The sequence below is a fragment of the Alexandromys fortis genome, unplaced genomic scaffold (genome assembly GCF_014885135.2).
Source record: "Alexandromys fortis isolate MF-2015 unplaced genomic scaffold, M_Fortis_MF-2015_v1.1 scaffold_6, whole genome shotgun sequence".
Taxonomy (NCBI): domain Eukaryota; kingdom Metazoa; phylum Chordata; class Mammalia; order Rodentia; family Cricetidae; genus Alexandromys; species Alexandromys fortis.
The window spans coordinates 6,804,780-6,830,108 of record NW_026067902.1 but is presented as its reverse complement, the minus strand read 5'-3'; the positions used below and the strand labels follow the sequence as shown (position 1 = coordinate 6,830,108).

Genomic DNA, 25,329 nt, shown 5'->3' with positions numbered 1-25,329 from the left:
AAGTATCCAGAACACTTTTTTTTTTTTTTAAGGCAGAAACCATGTTCTGGCTGTGGGGGCTTCACAGAAGGAAGCAAGCAGGGTTTTTTTTTTTTTAAAGATTTATTTATTTATTGTGTATACAGTATTCTGTCTACATGTATGCCTGCAGGCCAGAAGAGAACACCAGATCTCATTACAGATGGTTGTAAGCCACCATATGGTTGCTGGGAATTGAACTCAGGACCTTTAGGAAAGCAGGCAGTGCTCTTAACCACTGAGCCTCTCTCCAGCCCCTGAAACAAGCAGTTTTAACAGAAACTAAGTTAGCTAGGACATCCTGACCTTTGTTCCTAGAACAGAGTTGGGTGATTTTCCATGGGATTCTCCATGACATGTTCTTTGTTCTTTTTTGTTTCTTTTTCTTGTTTACCTAGTCACTACTAACATTATTTATTTATTTTGTGTGTGCAAGCACACATTCACACACATCTGCCACGATGCACATGTGGAGGTCAGAGGACAACTTTAGAAAGGAGTTGATTCTCTCCTTCCAGTCAAGCAGGAGGACCTGAGTGTCACGAATCATTTCCCCCCTAAAAATCATTACAGGAACCATCACTCTGGGGAGTCTGCAGAGAACCCCACACCCATAATTATGTTCTATTGAAAGAACCTGTCCCACACCCAATTAACTTATCTGTTAGCAGAACACGCCTCACACTCCAGCTATCCAGGGAACCAGGTGTGGCAACTTGTGACTTCTTGGCCTACCTGTCCGTATGTAACCTCTTGGCCTACGTGACGAACCTGGCCTACGTGACCGGGACCACGCGGTGAGATCCCGTGCCCTGCCCACCAAGTCCTCATGCAGGGCCTATATAAGCAGCAACCATGATCCTAATAAACGGGGGCTTTGACAAATTTGCTTGGCCTCATTTTTCTGTCCTAGCTCATTCCCTTCCAGGTAGCGCCCCTCCGTGACCCTGGAATAACTGATTGCAGGGTGGGTTACAAACAGCATCCATGTCTAGGTATAGTGGTGCCTGTCACCCCTGCCCGGTGTGGGGAGGAGAACGAAGACGGGCAGATCCCTCCAGATTGTCATCCCGCAGGCCTGGCGAAAGCAATAGTTCCATATTCAGTGAGTGACTCTGCATCATAAAATAAGGTATAGAGTGATCAAGTAAGACCCTTGACATCAACCTACACACACACACACACACACACACACACACACACTGACATTTAGTCAGTCTTGGCTTGCACTTACTTCTCTGCTGCCTACAATGCTTTCTTCTTAGGTTGCATTATATAAGTTTTAATTCTGTTTGGGGCTTTTCAGCAGCTCCTATGGCACAGAAGGGAGAGCTAGAAGTTTCCTCAGATTTGCAGGTGAGTGGAGGAGGAGGGCCCGAGGAGTCTCTATTTCCCACTCTCATTGAGCTTGTTTAAATTTAACTCTCCACACAGTTCTGACTCATCAGCAGTCCTGTGACCGCTAGAGCTTTTTTGCCTCCTAGGGGAGGCAGAGGGGGCAGGGGCCACTCGGGGAACAGAACATGCCCAATGCCTGCTGCCCCCGGTTACTTTCCCATTGCTGTGGTAGTCTGCGCTAACAAAAGCGCCTCAAAGGAAGGGGGGGGTTTCTGGGATACAGCCCATCACAACAAGGACTTAAAACAGCTGCTCCCATTGTGCCCGTGGTCAGGAAGATGCCAGCCATGTTGGCATTCAGGTAGCATCCTCCTTAAGAGGTCCAGGGCCTGGTCCAGGAAATCCTGCGACCTAATCCCTCCTATATCCCTCCCCGGTCTGGAGAGATGACTCGGCTTACTGCTCTTGGAGAGGACTCAGGTTCAGATCCCAGCACCCACACGTGGTTCGTAACCATCTGTAACTCCCATGTCAGGGACTCTGATGCCCTACTCTAACCTCCATAGACACCAGGCACACCTGCAGTGCGTATCTATAAATGCAGGCATAACACTCATGCACATAAAAATTTATCTTTAATTTTTTTTTTAAAGATAACCTCCCACAGTGTGTCCAGGGGCTTGCTTCCTTGGCCCTGTCAATTGTCAGTATTAACTATAGTGATATTTTATTTATGTTTTATAAATAAAGCTTGCCTGAAGACCAGAAAGTAAAACTAGACTAGAGGCCAGGCAGTGGTGGTACACACTTATAATCCCAGGATTTGGGAGACAGAGGCAGATGGATCTCTGAGTTCAAGGCCACCCTGGGCTGCACAAGTTCAATGCAGAAACAGATCCAGGTGGTAGTGGCTCACACTATTTATTTATTTATTTATTTATTTATTTATTTATTTATTTATTAAAGATTTCTGTCTCTTCCCCACAGCCGCTTCCCCTTTCCCTCCCCCTCCCCCAATCAAATCCCCCTCCCTCGTCAGCCCAAAAAGCAATCATGGTTCTCTGCCCTGTGGGAAGTCCAAGGACCACCCACCTCCATCCAGGTCTAGTAAGGTGAGCATCCACGAAACTGCCTAGGCTCCCACGAAACCAATAGGTCCAGTAGAATCAAAAACCCATTGCCATTGTTCTTGAGGTCTCAGTAGTCCTCATTGTCCACTATGTTCACCGAGACCAGTTTTGACCCAGGCTTTTTCAGACCCAGGCCAGCTGGCCTTGGTGTGGCTCACACTTTTAATCCCAGCACTAAAGAGGAATAAAACCTGGATAAGACTGGAACTAGTTCTTTTTCAGTCTGAGGATTTCTTAGAGGTAAGAACTCTTTAGTGGCTTGACTAATTTGCTTTTCTGATGTTTGGGTTGAACCCCAATATCTGTCTCTGAGTTTTATTATTCGTGCTACAATTAACCATCACAACTACCAAGATGGAGGCTGTTGGTCTCTCTGCTCAACCCACCTTTTTATGTATGTATGTATGTATGTATGTATGTATGTATGTATGTATTTATTTATTTCAGTCATTCAGGGTGTGTGCATGTTTGTGTGTGTTCATCTGTCTGCTGCTCTCTGAGGCCAGAAGAAGGCATCAGGTCCTCTGGAGCTGGAGCACAAACTGCTGTGATCTGCTCAAATGGGTACAAGGAACAGAATTCAGCTCCTCTGCAAAAACCGCAGGCGCTTTTATCCACATAGCCTCTCTCCAGGCCGCTCTCTTTCTAACGAGTGTATCTTGCTTCCTGGCTGGCTCTAATTAAATTCCTAACTGCCTGGACTGTTACTCTACCCCATATGAATTCTTGGGAACACAAAAACAGAAATTGCTGCTGGGGTTGATACAGAGGAAACTTCCCCATGGTCCTCCTGGGGTCTCATGGGGGAAGTGACTCTCGGACAGCTGGAGGGCTCCACCAGCCTGGGTGAGTGTGACTCTCCCACACTCTAAGGCACCTGCTGTTTCCACCCACACTGGGATCACGATTGCTTTGCTGTGGGTGCTCTTGAGACCCGTCAGTCGCCGTAGTCCTCCTGCGGGAGCCGGGGGACGTTCCCATGACTCATCCCTTCATGGCACGGCCAGCAGCTACAGGGCTGCCTTTTCTTACCATAGCATCTGTCTGCCGAGGAGACATACACGGGCTTGTGCAGCTTACCTGTTAAGGTCCCAGATGTTAAATGACAGCCCCCCTGATTTTCAGTTGTAGCAACTCTGCTGTGGGTTCTGCTCTTGTTACTATGGCAATAATCACAAAGGATCTTTTATTCCTGGAGCACTTGATATGTCCTAGGCTTTATGTTAATGGTTCACTCAGTGCTTGCAGCTGTCCTGTTGCCTAGGTGATAGCCGGTACCGCATAGGTGGAAACATGAGATTCAGAGACCTCAGGTAACTTGCCCAAGGTCACATGGCCCGTCTCCTAAATCCGCAAGCATCTCTTCTGTCAGGACAGAGACATCCCAGTTCCAGACCTTTGACCATGAGCGTTTACAAGGCCAGAGCTGAAATCCACCTTGCAAGGCAACTGTTTAGAGATCTGTCCATATTGTTGCCTGGTGCTGCCCAGAACTGGTTTGGGGATTCTTCTGTGAGGGCTGCTTTTTAAATTAGTTCGTGAAACAAAGGAATCCGTCCCTTTCTGTGGCCAACCTGGCTTTTGCCCTTGACCACTTTGCCTTCCTGATGCCCTACAGTGCTTACCAGATTTCAGCACCGATGCCTCACGACACTTTCTAAAAGGGTGATGCCATCCTCTGGGGTCAAGATGTGTCACTAGTGGGGAACACTCAGAGGACTCTAGGATTGAAGACAGTTTCTGGCATTTCTGAGCAGGGTCAGAATTTTACAAAACAAAGCATTGGTCCCTGGGTACTGACTTTGGGGGGGACAGAACTCTTTAAGTGCTTTGTAGCATATTTGTTTACAGTTAAATCTGTCCCTGTAGATTTGAACCAAGATGGAAAGACAGGAAAATTATGGGGACATGGGAGAGACAAAGAGCCGCTTACCCTAGTCTGGATGAGCCTCTGACTAACTGGGAAGCATGGATTCCAGCACAATTAACATGGGCTGTGAAGGCTGCTGGCCCTTCGGAGATGAGTATTTTATGTTCAGACAGCCATCACCCAGGCTGGTGGTCTGAGTGTATATGATGACAGACAGGGCCTTATTCCTTTCCCCAGACATCACCTGAGACTCTCAAACTGGACTGAACTTGGCTTCAGAGATGTCCAACGTCCCTGCACCCTGGGCAGTGTATCAACTGTAATCTTTGGTTGGCAGTCATCCTGTGACCCTATATAGGTTTCTTAGCAACTGTTTAAAGACAGTAACTTTAAACCCCACAAATCCTATATATGACAACTGTAAAAATAATTTTTTTTATTTTTATATTATTTTTTTATTGTAACCGTTTTTTTATTTTTTATTGAAAAAAAATTTCCGCCTCCTCCCCGCCTCCCATTTCCCTCCCCGTCTCCCTTTTCCCCCACCTCCCTCTCCTCTCCCCCTCCCCCCACTCCTCTCCCCCTCCCTCTCCAGTCTGAGGGGCAGTCAGGGTTCCCTGCCCTGCGGAAAGTCCAAAGTCCTCCCCGCTCCATCCTGGTCTAGGAAGGTGGACCTCCAAACTGGCTCCCACAAAGCCAGAACATGAAGTAGGATCAAAACCCAGTGCCATTGTCCTTGGCTTCTCAGCAGCCCTCATTGTCCGCCATATTCAGAGAGTCCGCTTTTATCCCATGCTTTTTCAGTCGCAGTCCAGCTGGCCTTGGTGAGCTCACAATAGATCAGCCACTGTCTCCGTGGGTGGGTGCACCTCTCGTGGTCCTGACTTCTTTGCTCATATTTTCCCTCCTTCTGCTCCTCCTTGGGACATTGGGAGCTCAGTCCAGTGCTCCAGTGTGGGTCTCTGTCTCTATCTCCATCCATCTCCAGATGAAGGTTCTATGGTGATATGCAAGATATTCATCAGTATGGCTATAGGATAGGGTCATTTCAGGTTCTCTGTCCTCAGCTGCTCCAGGAACTAACTTGGGACATCGCCCTGGGCACCTGGGAGCACCAAATCTCTTGCCAACCCTAAGATGGCTCCCTTAATTAAGATGTGTACTTCCCTGCTCCCCTATCCAACCTTCGTTTATCCCAAACAACCCATTTCCCAAGTTCCCCCCAACCTCCCCTTCTCACTTTTCTCTCCCCATCTCCCCTTACCTCCCTCCCACCCCACCCCCAAGATTTAAACAAAGATGATCTGAGACTGTCCATGTGAAGACCCCATCCCACACTTGGCTGCATCTCACCATCTAGAACTCTTCTCTGGGAAGCCATACCCCTTGATTTGGTCTGTCTTGCTTTCTTCTGAGTGCCTCTCTTTCTCTTGATCTTGTGCTAAACCCTATATACGCCTTTATTAAACCCAATTCTTCTGGCTCTCACAGTCATCTGTACTCATGTGCACGTACATGCACACACACATTCACACACATATGTGCATGTGAATAAAAATAAATCTTTTTAAAATACTTGTTTTATAATTAAGATTAAAACTTTAAGCATCATCTTAATTAGCAGTTCGCATTTAACCTGATTCTGCTGAAGAGAAGTCGTCTCAGAGTAGCCGTGCTGGAGCTGGGGGATGGCTGTCAGTAGAGTGCTTGCCTAGCATTGGAGGTCCTGGATTCAATCCTGAGGACGCATAAACTGGCCATGGTGGTGCATGATTATGCAGCATGGGAACATGCCTCACAAAACAAAACTAAAAAATCTAGGATCCCAGTCACTTGCTTTTCTTCCTGCTCACAATGGTCCTTACTGCCCAAGCCAGGGTTTGAGCTCTTCACTGAGATGAAAGTTTGAAGATGTGCTTTTATTTTGTGTGTATGGTTGTTCTGTCTGCATGTATGTATATATATATAGTGCCTGCAGTGCCGGCAGAGGCCAGAAGAGGGTGTCAAATCCTCTAGAGCTAAGTTACGGATAGTTGGGAGCTGTTGTATGGGTGCTGGGAGCTGAACTAGGGGCCTCTAGAAGAGCAGCTGTGCTTTTAACTGCTAAGCCATCGCTCCAGCCCCTGAAAGGAAAGTTTAAAAGCTATGTGGGAGAACTTTTTTTTTTTTTGGATAGGGTTTCAGTGAAGCTTTAAATAGGGCTTCAGCTAAGGTTGCATTTTTCAGGGATTCCTTTCCGGGATAACTATATTTGAAAAAAACAAACAAACAAACAAACAGAACCCACTTCTCACAGGAACAAACATGCATATGAGTGTGTGTGTGTGTGTGTGTGAACATGCATACACATATGTACATCCCTGTGGAGTTCAGAGGATAGGGATCAAAATCAGGTCATAGGTTTATACAGCAAGCGCCTGTAGCCACTGAGCCGTCTCTCCAGTCCTAGGACATTTTAGTTTCTTAGGATTGATACTTAATTTTCCCAGATAGTTTACTATTCAGAACACGGTGGGATTCAGTTGCCTTAGCCCCGATGTGAGGCTTTATCTGCACACCTAGATTTTTTCCAGCTTTCACTGTCCTCCTCAGCAGTGACCTGTCACAGGGCTCTGTCCTTTGAGCATCTGCTTGTCATTAAGATGAAGGTGGCAGCATTTGCCGTTTCCCTCTGGATGATTCTTCCAGCTTTGGCTGTCAGATATAAACAAGCACCCACAGGGACGGCCTGGCTTCAAAAGCGCTGACCCAGAGGCAGCCATTCTCCCTGTGAAATGTTAATTTGGATTCAGTATCTTGATACCCACACACTTGCTTTGCGATTTCAATATCTTGATCTCCACACACCCTCTTTGTGATTCTGTCTCTGAAAGGAACTGTTGCAAATCCTAGAACGTATAAACTGTGGGTGGCGGGGTTGCTAGGCATGAAGGCGGCTCAGGCTTATCCATGTTTTTTTTGATTCATTTTATTAATATGGTAGAATATAAGTTTCTTAAAATTCCAGTGCAGCTGTTGTTATAGGGGGGAAGGGAGAACAAACCAGAAAGAGGACTCAAGATGCTGAGAGAGTGCCTAAGGGCCAATCCTTCCAGCAGTTTCCAGAAGCAGGGGAGCAGAAGAGCTGCCCACTGTGAAAAGGGGGAAAGAAGGACAAGTGGGATTCAGCGAGACAGGCCCAAACCCAACAAGCTTCAGCAAAGAGCCGTCTGAGGGCGCCATCCGTGCACACGGTCTTAACTAGGGTCTCTGTTGCTATGATGAAACACCACAACCAAAAAGCAAGTTGGGGTGGGGGAGGGTTTGCTCAGCTCACACTTTGACACCACTGTTCATCACCAAAGGAAGCCAGGACAGGAACTCAAACAGGCAGGGCCCATGGAGGAGTGCTGCTTACTGGCTTGCTTCCCATGGCTTACTCAGTTTTACTTCTTATAAAACCCAGGACCAGGAGCCCAGGGATGGCACCACCCACCATGGGCTGGGCCCTCCCTCACTGATCACTAATTGAGAGAATTTTTTATTTTTAGAACTCATAGAGGCATTTCCTCAACTGAGGCTCCTTCATATCTGATGACTCTAGTTTGTGTCAAGTTGACACACAAAACCAGGTGTATGTATGCATATGTACATACATCTTAACAAGCCTTATGTATGCAACTAACAAAATCACATTCCTTCTCTGTATTATGACAGCCTGTAAACAATCCTTGCCTTGAAACTGTAGGAGTGGGTAGGAATAGAATGAGTTAAAGTTTTACTTCTGAAATAGTTAAGAGGGAGGAGAGCCCCTGCATCAAGTACCTTTTGTTTGCGATGAGTGTGAGTGCCCAGCAGACCTTCCTCATGGCTTGTAGGGCTCCACTGGGGACAGCACCCAGTTTTGTACATTCAGTGATCCTGGTCACTCTTCCAGGAGGTGGCTAGTAAGAGGAACAAAGAAAGGAAACGGGTTCACGGTCTAGAACAGAGAGGTGTGGCACCACAGAGTGGGGTCCCTCATTTACAGGCAGTAACATCTAATATACTTCACATGATGAAGTTATCCACAGAAACAGTGAGTTCAGTTCTGTTCTGGCACATAAACACACACACACACACACAAATAAATAAATCAATAAACATAATCTTAAAAACTTTAAAATAAGAAAAGTTCCACTTAATTTAAATAGTAGAATCATTTGTTCCTGCTAAGGCTACTAGCAGTAATAAAAATCCCTAGCTCATTGCCTGAGAAAGGAAAACACACCGTATGCCTGGGTACCAACAGGAAGGGGGATTCATACTAAAGGTCCCATGGGGTGTTTAAGGCAAATCCACGTGCTGTTGTGCAGTGTGTCCATTCATCCTATAATCCATCCTTTGAGACAGTATTTCTCTTCTGGAAGGAGCAGGCTACTGGGGACATCACTGGCATCTTTGTCATCTCAGTCCAGGATGCTTATATCCTAGACCCTACTCAGTATCAGGGTTAAATATCATACAGGTAAATATTATATTTAAGTAATATAGACATAACCATTTAGTATAAGTAGCCTTTTGTAATTACTCCCAGACTCTTTGTAGAGCAGAGATTACTGTTCCCGGTTGAGAGCCCTATAAATCTGGGCTAGATCCACAAGCAGACGGGGGTGGTGTTTGGACATAATGGTAAGGGTACCGCAGTGAGTGGAGCTTTGAAGATCCACTGTTGTCCCAGGGTATCAGGAGAGGAGAAGGGACAACTTCACTTGCTGCCAAGGAATCAGTGACATCCCAAAGGCCACAGCAGCTGCATGCTGAGAGAGAAGCGTGTGGTTTGCAGCAAAGCACATTTGAGAGAATTGGAGACTGGGCGGCCTGGAGGCAGCATTCACTTAGAACTGAGGAGCTGAGTATACTCGGGCCATATGTCTTTGTTCCTTTGCAAGAGGAGGGATTGTTTCTTTGAAGATAAGTTACAGTCTGCTTGACATTTGCATGAAAAACACAGGAGATGAGCCAGTTTTTAGGCTCTTTTGTAAACACCTCATAGTCCCAGGCTGGAGAGATGGCTCAGCAGTTAAGAACACTGGCTGCCCTTGCAGAGGGCTCAGGTTCAGTTCCTAGCACCCACATACTGGTTCATGAGCATCTGCAACCCCAGATTTCCAGGGTTTCCAATGCCTTCTGACCTCATCAGGCAGCAAACACACACAAGTACGCAGACGGTATGTGCACTCAAACACCCATACATGTAACGAGTGAAATGCACATGAAAACATGAGCCCTGTGTGTCTGGTGTGTGTCTGCAGTTATTGAGAGAATGTGAGAGCATGCGCCATGTTCTTGGAGCTCTGGGTGAAAACCTCAGGTGGGAAGTTTCAGGAATTCCTCAGCTTCCCCACTGTCTTCTGGAAATTTCCATGTTCCGCCATCCTTCCCACTAAGACTTCTCTGCATCTTCTGCCTTTCCAGTGAGCAGCAGATTATCTGTAGGGGACACATCAAGGGGCTTTTCGTCCAACCATTGTGGCTCCCACTTCTCCCTTCTCTAGTTTTTAGCAGCAAAACCATCTATAGGACATGTACTTACTACTATCTGGGCTTTGTTTTTGTTGTTGTTTAAAGTGGGAAGAGGTAGCAGTTTTCTCTCAGGGTTTGCCTTAAAACGTTCTTGTCATGGTCTCAGACACCACCAGCAAAGACAGCACAGAACTTTTGTCATGCGTTATTTATGGTGGGGGTTCTTGTTTGTTTTATTTTTGTTGCTATTGCTGTTTTTGATTTTTCTACAATAGGGTGTCTCTTATTCCAGACTGACCCCAAACTGACTATGAAGCTGAGGATGACCTTGAATTTATGATCTTCCTGCCTCAGCCTCTAAGTGCTGGGATTACGTGGTGTACCATCAGACCAGGGTGGTGGAGGACAGAACCCAGGGCTTGGTCCACGCTAGGCAAGCACTCCTCCAGCTAAGCTACATCCCTAGCCCTCGTGAATTACTTGCGAGTAAACTCTGACCTGATCCCATCACTCCTAGTTATCCTATGAACTGAGACATTCTCCTATGTGCTAAAAAAAAGCTGTTATTATCAGGAAATTGGCAGCCACGCCTTAACAACCATCTACCCCACAGCCCTCATCCACAAAGCTCCAGCTGTCCAGTAATGTGCTTTATGTCCCAAAGATCCAGTTGAAAACTTCCTGATGCTATTAGCTGGCTTGTCTCCTGGAGGTATCAGTCTTTTATTTTTGGTTCGCATGAACTTGGCTGGAAAGTCATCCCCCTGTGTTCCTCCAACACTTGGACTAGAGAGGCCATGCCTCCCTCCATTTCTAGCCACCCAAGAGTTTCTGCCCATGAGGTTGATGGCAGGAACTCAGGGAGGATGGCTGGCCAAAGTCCTGGCCCTGTGAGTGAATGGATGTTTCCTTAGCTTTCTATTTTTGTCTTTCTTCCTCCTCCCTTCCTTCCCTGTGAGGAACACAGGATATAAAGAGTTATTTGTGCATAATATTTCCTAAATTCACTAATAGGAAAGAGAACTTGTAACCAAGCCTGACAACCTGAGTTCGATCCCTGGGTCCCACGTGGTAGAAGGAGAAGACTAATTTCTGTGGGCCGTCCTCTGACCTCCACATGCATGCCCACGTGCACACACACACACCAATGACTACTATATAAGATGTATAAGAGAGCAAATGAATGGTGAAATATACATCTAAATAAATGCAGAGACAACATCTGGTGTGGGATTAGTAGCTGGAATTGTCAAAGCAGTGTGCCTCGCTCTGTTCAGGATGCTGTGAAGTGCCATAATTAAGTGCAGTAGACAGTGGTATTGAAGGCTAAGAGCCCACGGTCTTCAGCAGTCCCCACTGCCTTGTCCACAGAGGCTGCTGCCAATTTCATCAGAGAAGGAAATGCTAAATTTCAGGTGGAAGGTAATAATGGTAGGATTTTTTTTTTCAGTCTCCATGAATCTACACACAGGACCCCCAGGCTAAGAGCTCTTGATCCAAGCTGGAAAGATGGCTCCGTGGTTAAGAGCACTGGCCGGTTTTCCAGAGGACTCAGGTTCAGTTTTTAGCACCCACATGGCAGCTCATAGCCATCTGTAACTCCATGTCTTAGTTAGGGTTTCCATTTCTGTGAAGAGACACCATGGTTTGTAAAGGAAAGCATATAACTGGGACTGTCTTCCAAGTTCAGAGATTTAGTCCATTATTGCCATGCAGGGAAGCGTGGCAGCACACAGGCAGACATGGTGCCAGAGAGGAGGCTGAGAGTTCTACATCTGGATCAGCTGGCAGCAGCGAGAAAGAGAGATTGGGTCTGGCTTGAGCGTCTGAAACCTCAAAGTCCACCCCCAGTGACTTACTTCCTCCAATAAGGCCACACCTACTCCACCAAAGCCACGCCTCCTAATAATGCCACTCCCTATGAGCCTATGGGATCCATTTTCATTCCAGGCCCTGGGGAGCTGACACCCCCTCTGGCCTCATTAGGCACTGCATGCTGGCGGTGCACAAACACACAGGCAAAACTCCCATACACATATAAGAAAAGGGACTCCTGACCCACATGGGCATAACCTGAGGACGCTGGGAAGGCTTCTGAATCAGATGATTCTGCCTGTCGTTAGCGTCCCGGGAGTAGTAAGTGTGCTGAGCTGAAGAGAGACATTTGTGCTTTTGGTTGCTTTCTGGTCTTAAAAATTTACCATTATTGTGCATGCTGCTGTAGGAAGTCTGTGCCACCATGTGCAAGTGGAGGTAAGAGAGTGACTTGAAGGAGTCCGTTCTCTCCTTCCACCTTTACTTTGGTTCTGGGGATCCACCTCAGATCATTAGGTTTGTGTAGCAGAGACCCTTACCCACTGAGCCACCTCACCAGCCCAGTTTCTCATGGTGTTGACTGCCTGTTTGAGGACTGGAATGTGTTGTGTCTTGCAGAGAGCAGTTCTCTAAACCCTGAACAAAAGGGCTCCTGGGACTCCGAGAACTTCTGGCTTGATCCTTCCGCGAAAGGCCAGTTGGAGACCAGTGAAGAGGACGATGGACTCCGGAAATCACTGGACAGATTCTATGAAGCATTTGCCCATCCACTGCCGGGCTCCGGGGATCAGCTCTCTGCCCCAGTGTGTCGGTGTCTGTCTCGGGCAATCTCTGAACTCGAGGGCCAGGAGAGCCAGAAGTACACTCTCCGCAGTTTCCAGATGGCGCGAGTTGTCTTCAGTCGGGATGGCTGCTCCATCTTACAGCGGCATTCCAGGGAAACCCGCTTCTACCCTCTGGAACAAGGAGGCAACTCTTTGGAGGACGAAGAGCCCACCCCAGGACTGTCTAGAGAGATCGTTCATTTCCTCTTGGAGCAGAACATAATGAAGGACTCCTAGCTGGAGCTGGTGTGAAAGTGGGCAGTGCTGGAGGGGAAGTGCTGTATCTTGGCCCTCAGAATCCCTGAGGGGTCTCCTGGTAGCTTCCTGTTTCCAGCCGTTAGCTACAAGCTTTGCAGGTAGAGGCTGGCACCAGCGATCAGGTGATGGAGCTAGTAAGTCTCTAGGTGTGCCACCCCACCACTCACGTGGGCGAAGGCTGCTACGGACTCAGCTAGGGTTCCTTGCCTTAGTCTGTGTTCCAGACTGTTCTGCTGGGCTCCAGACCAGGGCTGGGACTTTGGCGGGAAATCACTTCCTTGCTTGGTTCATCCCTCCTCCCACCCACCTCCTGGTGTCTCGAGGCCTTTTCTTAATAAACTTTTATATCCGCATCCTTGACTCAGTCTACTCCTGGGAGAACCGGCTTCTGGGAGGTGAGTGTTTTGAGGATATACATTTCTGAGCTGAATTAAGGGTAACAACTATGCAGAGTTGTCAATGGAGACCAATCGATTGGCCTGAAGCAATGGGAAGATTTAAAAACTCTTCCAGCTACCACATCACGTCCTAATCATACCTTTGGCTCCTCCCCAAAGCCAGAATTCCCTGTTCTATATTGACGGTGGGGAAGGGACATTTGGACCATCTACAAAGCTAAAATTCACACACGAAGAGGCTTCTTCAGGTCCACTGATTGCAGTGTGCAAGGTGAGGAGACAGCACTGGACCATCCACTCGGGATGTGGGAACACAGGTCTAATGTGTAAGGGAGGCACTGCGTGACCCTGCCAGTTTGTGCTTAAAGGGAGTAAGGAATCCTTTGCCAGCCAGCTTTTCCCTCTCCTTGTTACTTTTGCCCTCTGTTCACTGCCAGCATCCCCTGTCCTCCTCTGAAGGGTTGCCCCTCATTCCTGCCCTGTTCTCGCCCCCAGCACCCTGAGCTCCAGGCATATGCTTGCCCTGAGCAGGGCTTTGCTGTCACCTGTGCCTGGCCTCCAGGCAGGTGCACAGCCTGACAGGGAGCTCTTTAAATAGCTGGTTCAGGCTTGCACTGGCAGATGCTCCACTCTGCGGGTTGCGTCCTGAGCCCCAGTTTGAGAATTACGTCAGCTGGCACCAGGAACTCTGAAACAGTAATTGGAAGCCTCATAGAGCTCTGCAAGCAAATTACATCAGTAGAAAGGCCCATTTCCCTCGCTTGGAGGAATAGCAAAAGCTGGTAACACTGCACAGTTGGATTTTGTGAAACTTGAGGTGAAGTTTAATTGGCATGAGACGCCAAAGCTTTTCAGAAAGTGGATTATGCAAATTGGGCAGCCGACAAGTGCACCCTAAAAGTCAGTACATTGCAGAGTCTCTTGGGGATTCTTGTGTGGAAAGAAGCCTAAAAGGAAGTAGGGGTGTGAGCAGGCTTCCAGTTCAGGGAAGGTCTGAGGTGAAACACTTCCACACGGAAGCGTCGAGGGACAAGTAGAAGGGGTTCCATGTGGTAGGAATCCACCTTGAGGGGTGCTCACAAATGGGGCTCCAGCTCTCCCTCTTACAGGCAGTCTTCTGCTGCTTCTTCCTTTCAACAGCCCATTCAGTAATCATGAAACCCGTGCAATTTCAACCCTGCAGGTCAGATGTGAAGGCTGTTGGTCTTATTGTTTTCACTTGAAGCATAATACCAGGAGACACCCGTGAAGAATGGTGAAAATAATCCAACCAAGGGCACGCTCACAGTTCGTCTCCAGGGCTGTCAGTGGAGGGAATCTGGGTTATTCTATGCTTGTTTTTAAAGGACAACAGAAAAGGTATTTGACTCTTCAGGTTAGGAGGTGGTGGTTTCTATTTTGAAGGGAGTTTTTAATATCAAAGCCTGCCTACGCTTCCCTGAGGTCAGCACTGAAGGGGTTCAGCAGGAGGAAGCCTCTGATGGTACAGCACGGGAAAGTAAAAGCCAGGGTTGCCCTGGGGGAGCACAGTGAATGGTGTGTGTTCACTTAAATCTGCGTAAGTGTTTGTGACAGGCCAGCACAAGATACTTGATTCCCTGGGGTCCTGCCCCTTAACTCAATCTCTGGGAGGATAGAGTGGCTTTTTCCATTTGTCTCTGTGAACCTTTAATAAAGACTAAGATAAGACACTGCAGCCCAGGCCTTTGGCAGGATTGCCCATTTCAGCACCGAGGGTAAGTTCACGACACCCTATCAGCTCCTGAACACTGAGGGGACTTAGGATAGCATCTGTGATGTTTTCCAGAACCACAGAGCCTTTGTGAGGGTCACTTTGTTCCAGAAAAGTCAAAATCCTGAAGATGAGAACTGCTGGCCGAATCTGAGGTTCGTGTCCTGGGCTCGGGTCATTAGCCTGTTTCTCCAGATGACTCGTGCTCAGGACTGGAGCCCGGGACCTTGCACTAGCTCAGCCTGCAGTCCTCTATTGAGTTCTACCTGAACCACACTGATTGCTCTTTGGGAACATGTGACCGATCATATTATCAGTAATTTCAAAGCAGTACAACAGCAGCCGTTCTCTTTAAATTGGAAAGGGTTTTAAAAATGCTGTATTGGAAAAAAAAGGAAAGGGTTTTAAATACACACAAAAAAGTGTTGTATTGGATTCACAGTTACACACAGAAGTGCATGCATTCTATATGTGGATGTCAGTAATTCTCACAGGCTGAACCTATCTGTGCAACCCGAATCTTCCTTGAGCGATAAGACCCAGTGCCGCCCCTACGGGAAGGGTTCCTTCTGCAGAACTGATGAGAGCAGTGGGCACTGCCCTGTTTTCTCGGGGTGCTGGCAGCACACAAACAGAGCAAACACGGACAGTGTTTCATTGCCAACCTGTTCTATTCAACATGCTAGGAAAATATGAGTACTGCATGTAATCCATGGTTTTAGATGACTGTTCATCTGAATATAAGTTTAATATAAATTTAAAATGTAAAGGGCTAATTTAATAAAATTTAATCATAGAGTAGGTGACACCAGATGCTCAAAAGTGAGAACTATGGTGTGCCCCCAAATCGCTGAAATCCAAGATACAGTAGAATAGATTATTCTCTGGGCTTGTGGCTAACTACAGGGGGGAATAGTGCAAACACATCCATGTTCAAAGCTACCTTTGCCTCTCTTTGCCACAGTGAAAGTTATTTAAAAAAGAAGAGCATTCATGGATGATCAGGCAATATAAAAGACTAGTGATATCAAAATAGGAAAATAGTTTCTGTCTAGTAATTGAAGCAGTACCAATGTAAAAATGGATACATCAAAGGAAAGGGTTGAGTCCATAAAGCAGTGTGGTGGTTTGAAAGAAAATGGCCCCCACAGGGAGTGGCATTATTAGGAGGTGAGGCCTTATTGGACGAAGTGTGTCACTGTGGAGGTGAACTTTGAGGTCTCATGTATGCCCAAGCCACACCCAGTGAGTCAGCCCACTTCCTGTTGCCTTCTGATCAAGATGTAGCCAGCACCATGTCTGCCTGCAAGGCACCGTGCTCCCCACCATGATGATCACGAACTGGACCTCTGAACTGTAAACTGCCACCTCAATTAAATGCTTTTCTTTGTAAAGTTGCTGTGGTCATGGTGTCTCTTCACAGCAACAGAAACCCCAACTAAGACAAGCAGATATGCAACTTGGTTACCTAATGAAGGTGGCATTTCAAATTAGGCATGGCTGGGGATGTCGCTTGGTGTAGACCTATGTAACATGCACGTGGTCCTAGGTTCATCACCAACACAGGAAGAAGAAAAGAAAATGTAAGACAATGACAGCTGTCAGCCGTGGTTCTGGAATGACAGACTCCCAGCTTTGGGAGAGGGAGAGTCAAAATAGAAAGCTGGGTTCCCCATCTCATTTCTTATATCCAAATGTCTTCTAGATGGGTTTCGGGGTAAAAAAAAAATCTATATAGTAAAAGTGTAAGAGATATATATGTTTTATATATATAATACATATACACAGGCATATGGGGAGAAAAGGATATCCTGGATTGGGGGAATCTTTCTAAGAATTGCTTTAAAAAAGCAAATCCTTAAAATTTCAAAGAAATTTTGATGAAATTGTCTAAAAACATACCTTCTGGTTGGCAACAATGATTCAACAGGTGTTTGCTGCCGAATGCGGTGATCTACCTGGGTTTGATCCCAGGTCCCCATAGCAGGAGGAGAGGAGAGAGCTGACTCTAGCGAGTTGTCCTCTGACCTCTGAAGTTGTCCTGGTGCACACATGCGATTTCTTTCTTTCTCTCTCTCTCTTTTTTTTTTTTTTTTTTTTTTTTTTGTCAACTTGACACAATCCTAGCCATATGTAGGAAGAGGGAATCTCAACTGAGGCATTGCTCCATCGGGTCAGCCTGTGCACATGTCTGTGGGGCATTTTCTTGATTATTGATTGATATGGTAGGGCCTAGCCCACTGTGGACGATGCCATCTGTGGGCCTGGCTTGCTTTCTTTTACAGCCAAGACCCACCTGCCCACAGATGGGCTTCTTGCCACCGCTCTCTTATCCTCCTTCTGTCTTTGTCCAACCCATACAGGACCTTTCCAAATATTCCCCCACAGAGGCTCCCAAGTTCCCGAATGTCCACAAGGTGAAGGCCATGCTGGTTTCCAACCCAGTTATTCTGTCTTTTTTTTTTTTTTTGGACCTGAACTTCCAAAGCCATCCTGTTCTGCCCCCGTCATCAGGGTTCCACCTAACTACTCAGCTACAATAATCTACACAGCAGAACCTCGTTCAGCTCTTAGCTCCTGCACATTCCTTCCCTAGTTTACCCCACCAGTGCCCGGCAGGGACCGGAGACAGCAAAAGCTAATCAGGACATGAATTTTATATTCGTGTCTCTTGTTCAGCATCAGGGAGAAGCATTACAACAGCTCAGTTCTATTCTTAGCTGGAACCACAGACATTTAAAGCTAAGAGCAGCAGCTACAGTAGGAGGTAGGTTTGCGCCTTCTGAACACCAACATGGCAGAAGGAATTGTCCAACTCCAGGCGTGAGGTAGTGACACTCTGTTAACAGGCAGGGTGTCCCTCTAAACCCTCCGGCCCTCTTTTCTGCCTCTGCCAAGTGAGGTTATTAGCACAGCTCCAAATCCTCTCAAGCTCAAACACTGATGCATCTCCAAAGAGGTTGGATCTGGGAGCCTGGTTTTCCAGATTGATTGAGCAGCATGGAGCTAAGTGCATGGAAAATTAAACTGCTCTTCATAACAATTCATTGCCTGAGTTTAGTCCATTAGCCCGCATTTATTAAACATCACTTACTCTGCAGCCCTGGGTCGAATGCTACGGAGACAGGAGGAGCATCTCACAGGATCCAGGGCCTAAAGCAGTTCGTTATGTAATCGGAGTTGTTTATATAATACAGACTTATCAAGCTCATTCTCCAGCTTATTTACCCAGAACTTCTTTTGTCAAACCCAGTGACTTGACTTCAGTCATTGCATACAATCCCTGTGTCAGCTGTGGGCTCTATGTGGCACTTCTATGCTATTTTAATGATATATTGATGTGTATATATACATAGACATGTGTGTGTACTCTAGATGTAAACATATGCATTTCATAAAATGTTTACATTTGAAATGTATTTGTTTAAAATATATTTATTGACAAATTGGGGTTTTTGGGTTTTTTTTGGTTTGTTTGTTTTGTGTTTTGATACAAAGTCACTATATAGCCTCAGCTGCCCTGGAGCTCCCTATGAAGCCCAGGCTAGCCCCAGCTGGTTATGTGGACCTGGAGTCAGGTAGGTACTCTACCAAGATACAATGCAGCCTTTCACTAGGGTGCTTTGTAACAAATCCCAGATGTTGCTCTATTGCATAAGTAAGTTTAGCAGAATATATCCTATGGGTGAAGCTTTTGGAGATGGAGGATAGGGTCTCATATAGCCCAGGCTAGCCTCAAACTAGGTATGTAGCTGACGATATCCTTGAACTTCTGACCTCCCTACCTCCAGTGCTCTGATTACCTGTATGCACCACCACACCCAGCTTCTTTCTCTTTTTCAGTCACAACACCACTAATATTCCCGAGGAAACAGTCCATTCCTTGACATCAGTCAATCCTCTGTGTCCAATTTCCCCCAATTCTCTCAAGAATACCTTCTCGCTACTGAAATAAGGATCCAAATAAGGATTAGTGTTTCCATGTCGTTGATGTACTCCAGAAGCATCTTTTGAACTGTGGTCGTCTTCCTTTCTTTTCGGCACTGTACTGAGGGCTGTCACCCTATGCAGATACACAGTGACTTAGGACACTATAAGGTTTGACATGGACCGAATCTCTAGTTTTTACATAGGACATTTCTTTCCCAATCTTCCCATCACCACTGACTATGATAGCTGTGAATCTCAGCTGGCCAGCGCAGCACGTGAAATCAGGGAACTTTAGAACAGGAGCATAGCCTGGTTAGTACTTGGATGGGAGACCGCCTGGGAATACCGGGTGCTGTAGGCTTTTAAAATAAATAAATAAATAAATAAATAAATAAATAAATAAAATTTAAAAAAAATAAAAAAGTAGAACAGGAGCATAAACTAAGCATTAAGCAGAAGGGACCCCTAAAGGAATGAGCAAAGGACCCCACCATGACCTTCATCCTCCCTGCACAAGACCCTGGAAGAAGCTGTATTCTCGGATATCAAGTTCCCTGCCAGTCGACGTTCTGGGTTTCGTCAGGGAGAAATGAACTCGGACCGACTTTAACAGAGGGGCCATGAGTTGCTAAAGGAATTAGTCAGAAGGATGGATACCAGGTTTCTAAGGCACACCTCAGAGACACTCCAGGTAGGATGTCCCTAACTCTTGCCCTCCTCTGTGGAGCAGTAAATGAAACGAAAAGTCCTGCCACTTGAATTTGGCTAGCAGAGCCTTCAGTCGCGACCAATCAGGGCATTTCTTACCCTCTGTCTGATGCATTCTGTCTCCAGACAAGCAGTGATACTTTGAGCTTGCAAAGGCTTTAACCTCATTAAATAGGAAGCAATTTCTTTTTGTGTATTGGTGGCACCTTTACTGTCACCTGGCCCGATTCTAAAGAGAAACCAAGCACAATGGATCTACCTGATGTTGCGCTAACCTCAATGTGACCATTCAAATCTCTTCTCCGCGGTTCCGTCAGCGCTTGAGTTGCCCGTGAAAGTGTGCCAGGCTACTAGCCCGCAGGCTGGGCGGGGCAGACGTGGACCTTAGATTTGCTGCCCTCTGCACTTCGGTGTACTTCTGACGACTCTCGGATTCCATAATGGAAGATGGGGCTGTGTGGTTTAGTAACACGAGGCCGCAGCTGACACTGTGACCGCAGTTCCCTGAGGCTCAGAGCTTGGCTGTTGCTGGGAAAAGGTGCCCTTGACTTTCCTGGCTTGGCAGACACGGTCTCCTCTGCTTTTGGATTGCCTCAGTGCACGGCACGGTGTAAAATAACGAGCTGGAAAGACCTCCAGCGCCTCTGAGTCCAGTTTAGGTTCCTCTCAGAAACAGATCCTGGGGAGCAAACGCAAATGAAAGCAGTTTTTCTTCCGACAGAGATGAGGCGCTGGGACTGAGACTGGAAGCCAGGAAGATGTTACCACGTGAGTGGGCACTAGAGGGGAATCCAGCTGGGAGAGGCTGGCAGCCAGGGCAGAAAGTAAGCGCATGGAGTGGGGGTGGGAGATAGTTGGGTTCTTTGTTTTTACTCTTTGGGAGCCCACCACCCAGCTCCCAAATAAATACACAGAGACTTATTCTTACTTAATGGATGCCCAACCTTAGTGAGGCTTGTTTCTTGCTAGCTTTTGTAACTAAATTATCCTGATTCCCTTTAACTACGTTTTGCCTCTGGGCTTTTTACCTTTCTTTATCTTTTCTTCTTACTCCTTAGCTGGTTGTGTGACTGGGTGGCTGGCCCTGGTATCCTCGTCCTCCTTCTCCTTTTCTTTCTTTCTTTTTTCTCCTCCTCACTCTTCCCTCTCTCTTCCCAGCCATCCTTTCCCTTATCTAGCTATTGGCTGTTCAGTTCTTTATTAGTCCAATCAGATGTTTTAGACAGGCAAAGTAACACAGCATCACAGATGCAATATAAAAGAATGCAACACATCTGTGCATCACTAAACAAACGTTCCACAGCGTAAACAAACAGAACACATCTTAAACTAATACTGCACAATGGACAGGTGGGGTGGGTGCTGTAAACACCAGTTCCTGTCAGTCTGGTTAAAGTAGAAGCTAGGAAGACACTTGTTTTCGGTACTACACTGCAGTGGTCAGACCTTAGCTACCAGACAATTTCCTTCCACATAGACAGTTGCTGCCAGTTGGAATAAAGTCTGGAATTCACAGAATCTGAGGACCCAAAATGGCTGGAAAAGTCACCCTCATCACCGGGTACCCTAAAGTCACTTTCTTCCTCTAGTCTAACAATTTGGGTAAGAGCAACAGCTTGCCGTACAGGAAGACTCTTGTATGGTAGAAACTAATGAACACTTGTTTGTAGTGGTGTTAAACCTTCGGCTTCTAAGCAGCCACTCTACCACTGAGTTTTATCCCCAGAATCATGACCTTGATGGAATAGAATGTTTCTCTACTCTTAGGAAGGAGATGGGCTTCCTTCAAGAATGTGGAGTATTTGCTAAACTGAGGGTCAGCTGTGAGTAGGGAATATCTAAGAGAGGTTGGTGTGTTGGTTAGTATAGAAACACTTTGTTGGTATGTCTGGAACATGGACATCCTGACCTTTCCTGAATGAGTTTAAAGATTCATCCAAGGTCTTCATGTAATCTTACATTGCGTGAATAGTCTGGTTTGTTTGTTAACGGCTCTAGCTCTGCAGCCCAGGCTGGCCTTGAACTCCTGATCGGCCTGCCCATTGGTAGCATCACAGAAGTGCATCACCATCCTTGGCTTGAAGTCTTATGTCTTTCTGGCTTTCATCGCTCTGGAATGGTGTGGGAGGCAGGAAAGACCAAATTCAGTAAATGTTCTAGCATTTTCTTTACGCCTCATAGGATCATATGTCTTCTAAAGGTCAGAATGGAGTGTGCTGAGAAGAGCATCTGCATTGGGGATATGCCATTTTAGACAGTGGCATGTTTATGCGGCAATATAAAATTTGTACTTTTTCTTTTTTACCTTTATGAGAGAAGGTAAAAGAAATGAAAGGCAAGTAGGGACAGAGGAGCAGGGAAGTGATCCTTTAACAAAAATTACATTTGCGTATTTGTTACTCAAAACTAAAACGTGGGCAATTATATCTTGAGAGCACTTACTTAGGGTATGCATATTTACTTAGCAATAATGGTTCCTCAAGGGCCATTATGAATTGTTGGGAAATGAAATATTCATAGGTAGGTAAAACTGTAGTTCTCCCATGTAAAGTTTTCCCTGGACATTCCACCTACAGAATGCAGTTTTGTTAGGGGAGAGCTGCCCGGGGCTGTCGAGCTCTCCAGTCCCATCAATAACTTTCTTTTCAGCATCAGCAGGAGGAGACTGCCTCACAGAGCAAAATCATCAAATCTCAAACTCACAAGGCAGAACCAATTGACATTTCCTGGCTCCTTGGGATGAGAGCGGAGACTGGCAACAGAATTCAGCAGCCGGGGGGGGGGGGGGGGGGGGGGGGGAATGGGAAACCCAAAACCATCAGAACAGAACTGCTGGGGAATTCTCCCTAAGGGCTCTGTTAGCCAGAGAGTGGCATGACTTAGAGTCATGGCCACCCATTCTGTTGGGTACTGGAAATGTCACAGTTTAAAGGGTTGTTTTATAATGTAGCTGAATATCAAATCTCCTTAGGAAGATGAGTGTATCCACAGGCTTCTTCATAGCTAGGGGATAAAGAGGCTGTGGGCAGGCACCAGGGACACAGAGAAGTGGTACTGGGAGATGGAAAGATCCCCCAAGAGAGCAGGACAGAGGTCTCAGCCTCCCGCTGCTCAGCACTCGAGGACTATTAGAGTAGAGAGGAAACACGTGCACAAACCTGCGCTTCCATCTGAAACCCCGTCAGACTTTCTTTCTCTCTTTTTTTTTAACTTAGACTTTTTTTTTCATTTTACATGGCAACCCAAATATCCCCTCCCTTTCTCCTGCCCCACCTCTCCTCCTTCCCACCCCCCATCCACTCAGAGGAGGTAAGGCCTCCTTTGGGGAGTCATCAAATTCTGGCAAACTTTCATTTAATCTGACTGGGGATTGAATGCAGGGTTTGACACATGCCAGGCTCAACCACTGAGATACACCCCAGGTCTTTGTTTACTTCTTAAGTCTGTGTCAAGATCTCAATAAATTGCCCAAGCTGGACTGGAACTCACACTGTAGACTAATTTTGCCATCTTCTTGTCCCTGAATCCAAAGTGAATGGATCTACGAGCTTGGGCTCTCGGGACTGGCCAGATTTTACAGTTACTCCTAGCTTCCTTCTGCTTTGTGACTAGGAAGAACCGAAGGCCACCCAATCTTTGCATTGATTCTACCTGGGAGACTCTTTTTCTGTGTTGCTGTGCACCCATCTGCTTTATACAGCATGCAAATGTTTTTAAAAGAAAAAAATCTATCTATCTATCCATCTATCCATCTATCCATCTATCCATCTATCAATCAATCTATCTATGTGCATTGATATTTTGCCTGCATGTATGTCTGTGTGACTTGGAGTTACAGACAGTTGTGAGCTGCCATGTGGGTGCTGGGAATTGAACCCAGGTCCTTTGGAAGAGCAGCCAGTGCAGTGCTCTTAACTGCTAAGCCATCTCTCCAGCCTCATACATGTGAGCATTTTTCAGCCTGTGCATCACACACAACATTTTGTTGAACTGGGAGGGTACACTGAGGGAACAGCTTCCATCTTATCTCAGGTTCTGCCAGCTGTCCCTTCTTGGTCGGTAGACAATGTCCCAGGCCTCTCATTAACTCCAAACCCCCCAATAGACTATTTTAAACCTGAATCCCCACCTAGGTGCAGCTGTGGACAGTCTCTCTCTGCTCTCTTGTGAAGCTTGAAGTCAAAGAAAACTGAAGTGTCCTCTCACGTGCCCGCACTGGTCTGGTCTTTTCGCTGGAGTTTCTAGGGAAAAAAATACCAAAATTAAGAAAAATTAGTGTGATCTGAGTGGAGAAAGTGTCCTCCCAGTGAGGTTAATCCCTTTCCTGTCTTGTCTCTGGGGTATTACCAATGAGTCAGCAAAGTATAAACTCTGTCAGACTTTGTTGACTCCCCAAGGGAGGCCTTACCTCCTCTGCGGAGTGGCTGTGGGGTGGAACGGGGAGAAAGGGGTGGGAGAAGGGGAGGGAGGGGGAACTGGGGTTAGTATGTAAAAATGAAAAGACCACTTTGTCTTTGGGGACAAACTTTACACAGACGAGGCAAGGAAGTGACATGTGCTGGCCTCAATGTGTCCTGGTACTAAGATGGCGATCCTGCCAGCTTTACGGAGTTTGTATTATGTGATGTTCACACACACCCATTGAAATCTCAGTCCCGGAAATACTCATTTCAGAACACTAGAAACGTGTACAGGAGCTGATGGGACAGCTTCAGCCAAGCGCTCACAACATATTGATTCACAGTTCTAAGCTGGGAACAATCCAATCCAAGCACTCACCAACAGCGGTGTGGATAAACTGTTCCACACCATAGTACAGAATCGGAGAGCATGAACACCGCTATCTATAGACACACGGGCAGATCTCAGTGGTCCCACACTGACCTTAATTTTACAAAGAGAACGAATCTCAGCCCTGCCTTTTGCCACCGCACCATCATGGATTTTTTTTGTGTCTTTTATTTTAGTCTCATCTGTAAAGGGGGAACTGAACATTTGGTCCTACAACATTAATTTAAAAACCTGATTGTAACATATAAAAAAGTGCTTTGTAAACCAAGTCACGTTGCCCAGTGAGTGTGTATCAATGGGAGGATACACAAAGGTCATAAACACCCTTCAGTTTAGATACTATGGTTACGAACTGCATGGTTAGTAATATCAAGTGGTAATTTGTCAAAAGCACGAAGGGCTCGTCAAACTTACCAAACTCAAACATAGGTGACCCTCCACCCCCTTCTGTCTCCTTCTCCTCCTCCCTCCCCCTCTTCTTCTTCCTCCATTTATTAGCTGGGACAGGGACATCATACAGAGGACAACTTGTAGGAATCTGTTCTCCCTTTTTGCCTGGAGATTGAATGCAGGCTGTCAGGATGGGTGGCAAGGAGCTTTACCCAAAAGGGCATCACACACACACACACACACACACACACACACACACACACTGTCAGTGTTTTGCTTCCTCTCAAATGCATTAAAGAGTAAATGAATCGTTTGACATGCCTCATCATATGTAAGCCTCAACTGCAGAACACCCCTGCTGTGTTACACAATGACATGGCTTCACCTCCTGACTTTCCTTGAGAAATGTTCAATTTATTAATATATATCTGCATGAAAGTTGTGTGGTGTTACATTATCCAGAGTTTGGTGAATTTTAAAAAAAGTAAAACATTTCTTTCTTTTTTTTTTTAAAATAAGATGGCTACGAAATTAAGGAAGACATCTTTTTTTAAAAAATATTTATTTATTATGTATACAATATTCTGTCTACATGTATGCCTGCAGGCCAGAAGAGGGCAACAGACCCCATTACAGATGGTTG

At 46.3% G+C, this 25,329-nt stretch overlaps 1 protein-coding gene across 4 annotated transcripts in view; it reads left to right on the top strand.

Moving 5' to 3' along the window:
* Shld1 (shieldin complex subunit 1) overlaps nucleotides 1-13,090 on the top strand; it is a 69,063-nt gene extending 55,973 nt beyond the window's left edge. For all 4 annotated transcript variants that reach the window (XM_050134417.1, XM_050134416.1, XM_050134415.1 and 1 more), the window contains exon 3: nucleotides 12,274-13,090. In XM_050134417.1, coding sequence (XP_049990374.1) covers nucleotides 12,274-12,716 — 443 coding nt within the window. In that variant the 3' untranslated portion in view covers nucleotides 12,717-13,090. The remainder of the gene's footprint in view (nucleotides 1-12,273) is intronic.
* The last annotated feature ends 12,239 nt before the right edge of the window (nucleotides 13,091-25,329 follow it).